This window comes from Hyalella azteca, unplaced genomic scaffold, assembly GCF_000764305.2.
Source record: "Hyalella azteca isolate HAZT.00-mixed unplaced genomic scaffold, Hazt_2.0.2 contig14311, whole genome shotgun sequence".
NCBI lineage: Eukaryota > Metazoa > Arthropoda > Malacostraca > Amphipoda > Hyalellidae > Hyalella > Hyalella azteca.
Genome location: NW_025944201.1, coordinates 49,188 through 53,175, shown reverse-complemented (window position 1 = coordinate 53,175; position 3,988 = coordinate 49,188). Strand labels below are relative to the sequence as shown.

Sequence of the window (3,988 nt, the reverse complement as noted above, 5' to 3'; positions counted from 1 at the left end):
CATAATGCAATAAAATGGATCTGGTGGGTCAGCAAATCATGGTCATGGGACTAGATGTGACCTTAGTGCCCTGAAAAACGATCAATCTGCTCTTACCTAGTTTCCAGTACCAGGATGGGCAAAAACAGCAACAGCCATTGCTTGTTGTGTGATGCAAAAAATAATGAATCACGCCATGCCTTTGTCAATCACCTTTTTGCCATTTATTAGATAAATATTGTTTAGTTGTGCCCTAATTTACTACACCATGTCATTTTGCCTCCATACACAGCATCTGTTTTGTGCCACCAAAAAGAATAGAAGAGGCCACCTCCTTTAATTTCAGCTGAGCTGAAAAGCAAATTTGGAATTCAAAGCATAACTTCTCAGGAAAATAATTTATTGTTATAATTCTAAAAACATCAATAACCACTGTAAATAACTGCAACTTGATATATTTTCCATTGTTTCTATACTACATTGCAATAACAACAGCCTTGCCTCAGTTCTGACACAGACTTAGTATGTTCATGAATGTATACAAGTATAAATAAATATGATTTTATCAATATTGAATACATTATGTGTCATGATCTATTAAACAAATACATCTATTCTAAAATAACCAACAAGAGTTGCTTGATGATTGGTTGATTAGGTTCTAACAACTAATGTGATGATGAAGATGAAATAGAGTTCAGATATTTCAACACCTTTGATGTAGTACCTCAATTTAGCAATGTATATAACTGGTATTTCTATGTTAGTATTGGTTGGCAGAATTTGTTTTTTTTATCAGGTTTAATGTTGTTAAAAAATTAGAAATGTCCATAAGTACTCCAATTTGCTATTTCCCAGTGCAAACAAAAAATATTGTTTGAGATATTTCTAGGTGTATTCAAAAATATTGTTAGCTATGTTTGGGATAAAAAATATGGCTTTGATGTACCTATAGGATGTGGAATTTTATGTATATATCAAGACAGTTTCTATTTCTATTATATATGCCGCATTCAAATGCAGCCAAGTTGTCTGCATCAAATATTTCTGATGCATGCATGAAGCAATCCAGTGTGTGCTTAAGTAACTTGGGACTAATGAGTTTTGTTGCATATGTTAACATTGAAACCTACTTATGAGCCTTGATTGCACTTTATGATTTCCTGTATCCCTCCAGTGTTACTACTATTGCTGCTAACAATATAGATTAAACACTTCAACCTCAGTGATATATAACTAGCATCACATTTGATGATGGTGCCCATTACCAAGAAATGCCGTGTTGTGCTGCACCAACTCTCTGATGCTGCAGTCAGGAAGGGCAGATGCATAAAGCAGAGCCTCACTCAAGTGTCTCCTGGTGGCAGCAAATTAAAGTTTGAAGGTAAGCCCGATTCCATGTGCCTCACTAATCAATTGTTACTATGCAGAGGAGGAACTGTGGTTATGTCTGTTTATCTGATTTAGTTCTTATTTGTATCTATTTCTTGTGAGTTTCAATACAAGATTTGATAACATTGTGTGGGAATATTTCTTCTCATAAGCCTCACTCATCTGAGGTGGCATATCACTCATCTCACTCATTGTTGGAGGTCAGCCCCATCTAACTTTTTTGTCCTAATACTCACATGAATCAATAATCAGGTGAACATTTTATTTACTGTGACATGTATTGCTCCATAGTCCAGTGTTACCAGTACATTAATGTATTTATTTTCCAGCCTTGGTAAAGGTTGACCCTCCACCAGCCCTTGAAGTTTCCACTATCTCCATCAAAGAGGAGCCAGTGAATGAAACTGAAGAAGTATCCATAAAAGAGGAGCCTGAGGATGAAACTGAAGAAGTATCTATCAAAGAGGAGCCAGTGAATGAAACTGAAGAAGTATCCATAAAAGAGGAGCCTGAGGATAAAACTGAAGAAGTATCTATCAAAGAGGAGCCATTGAATGAAACTGAAGAAGTATCCATAAAAGAGGAGCCTGAGGATGAAACTGAAGAAGTATCCATCAAAGAGGAACCATTCTTATATGGAAGTGAGGTAGATGGAGCTAAAATGCAAATGTTTAGCAAAACATTTGAAGTTCCTGCACAGATTTTCCTGATGAAAATTGACAGAATGCTATTTCTGTAATCAAGTATTCAAATTAGGCATCAGGAGACACATCATAACCCAGTATTTTGTCTGAAACTTGAAGAAATAATAATTATGTGTGAATCTCCTTCATCTTGATTCAATAATTGCTTGTAGTTATGGGAAGTTTTATTTGTAATTACTTATGGTACATTAAACACCTTACTTTAAATCTAAATTCATAATTTTTTCCTGTTTTTTGTATTTGAAGAAAAACGAAATGTGATGGCCTTGCTGGCAGGAACCAAGTCAAACTGTCCAAATTTTTTTCTTATATACTTCTTTGCTTGTCCATGAACGAATAAGAATAGAGCAGAGAATTACTCAGGATAATATTGGATAACATTCATGTCAATTGAAATGAGTTTTAAACCCAAGTGATGCAATGTCAATACAATACAAATAAAGCTTTCCTTCAAAATTTATGAATGCCAATTTGATTTAACAAAACTTACTAAAAATGTGCACTTGCTCCTATTATTTCTACTTATTTTATATGTCCATTTTAATTTGAAAAGAGGTAAGTGAAATATTTGCATTATAAAGCAGCGATATGAGAAGTCATTTTATTGCTAGTAATTTGTGATGCTATCATATTCATGTACTGTTAAGAAGTTAGGAACTTGCAGGGGAGTCTATGAGGAGTTGAATATTATATCATTCTTCATAAAGTACACACATGACTGCAGCCACATCAATATTGTCCTCCACATCCCCCCAGGCTTGTTCAACTGCACATCTCAGCCCTGCACCTGCACTCTCCTCTTGTGTGCCGTGCAATGATGGATTGTTTGGGCTGCCAACAGTAGTTCTTTCATCTTGAAGTTGTCAATGATCTGCTTGTGATAATATTATATATCCATATTATATATAGTAGAGTAAGTCCTACTTTATGTGGCCCTGAACTATCATCAACAAGGACACAAAAATAGTGGATTAATATTGAGCATTAGAACAAACTACAATTTTTAAATTCAAAGGTTAATGAAATTTTTAAATTCAGAGGAGAATGCTTAGACCAGTACAAAGTTGTGACAGCATCTGTCTTGTAGCTCTGGGGAACGATTGTTCGGAGCTCCAGATTGGGCAGGCATAGTTAATTATTGGAAGACAGATGGTTTTGTAGGTTTGTTGTAGGTTTACTCCTAGTCTTGTAAATATGATGTTCGTGAGAGGGCTTCTAGTATGATTTTAAGTTATCTAACTTTTCTGTTGTGGTTTCATGGCGGCAAGGAAAGTGAACATGGCATCAAAGGTTAGGCCTAGGAGTTTTAGGTAGTGTTCAAGAGGTTATAAATTGTTCAGTTGGTTATAAATTTTTATTTGAGGGTGGTAGAGGTACAGGGCCATGTGAGGTGTAATGAAGGTGACTGTTGATTTGGTGGTTTAGATTTCCAGGTTTTGAATCAAACTTGAAGGTCAACAGTTTAATTTGTCTGTTATTATGTGAGATTATTTTAATCTATATTTTTATCATAAGCATGGCAAAGGTGGGTCAGCACCGGCATCAGGAGAGGCTGCTGGTGGCGCTGACGGTTCTGGAGCGTCCAGCTCGAAGCAACACATCAGGCTTGGGTGTTCCCAGCGTGGATTGGTGCCTGCAGGTGGAGGCCAACTGCAGCAGCGCATTGATGTAGAACATCCTGCTTCAGGACCCGCCCACTGCTCTAAATACACCTCTAGTTCAGGGAGTGGACTACTGCAGCACATTAATTCTGAGCATTTGATAGAAAAATCACCTCAATTCCCTGACTGCAAACAATCATGTACCACGAGAAAATCACTACAAGAGCATATCAACTCCAATCATTTGAGAAGAAGTGAACACCAATGCCAATTCTGTTTGAATTCATGTGCTACTGATGCTGATCTCAAACA

The 3,988-nt window shown here is 36.4% G+C and overlaps 1 protein-coding gene across 1 annotated transcript; it reads left to right on the top strand.

The window, feature by feature from the left end:
- The first annotated feature begins 1,233 nt into the window (after positions 1–1,233).
- LOC125179004 (protein mel-28-like) lies at positions 1,234–2,145 on the top strand. The gene is made up of 2 exons (XM_047884025.1): positions 1,234–1,363; positions 1,701–2,145. The coding sequence occupies exons 1-2, from the start codon at positions 1,234–1,236 to the stop codon at positions 2,108–2,110; spliced, it is 540 nt and encodes a 179-aa protein (XP_047739981.1). The 3' UTR covers positions 2,111–2,145.
- The last annotated feature ends 1,843 nt before the right edge of the window (positions 2,146–3,988 follow it).

Coding starts and splice junctions, on each gene's coding strand:
- LOC125179004 (XM_047884025.1), top strand. CDS start 1,234: ATGGTGCCCATTACCAAGAAATGCCGTGTTGTGCTGCACCAACTCTCT. Junction 1,364..1,700: donor CAGCAAATTAAAGTTTGAAG/GTAAGCCCGATT, acceptor TTTATTTTCCAG/CCTTGGTAAAGGTTGACCCT.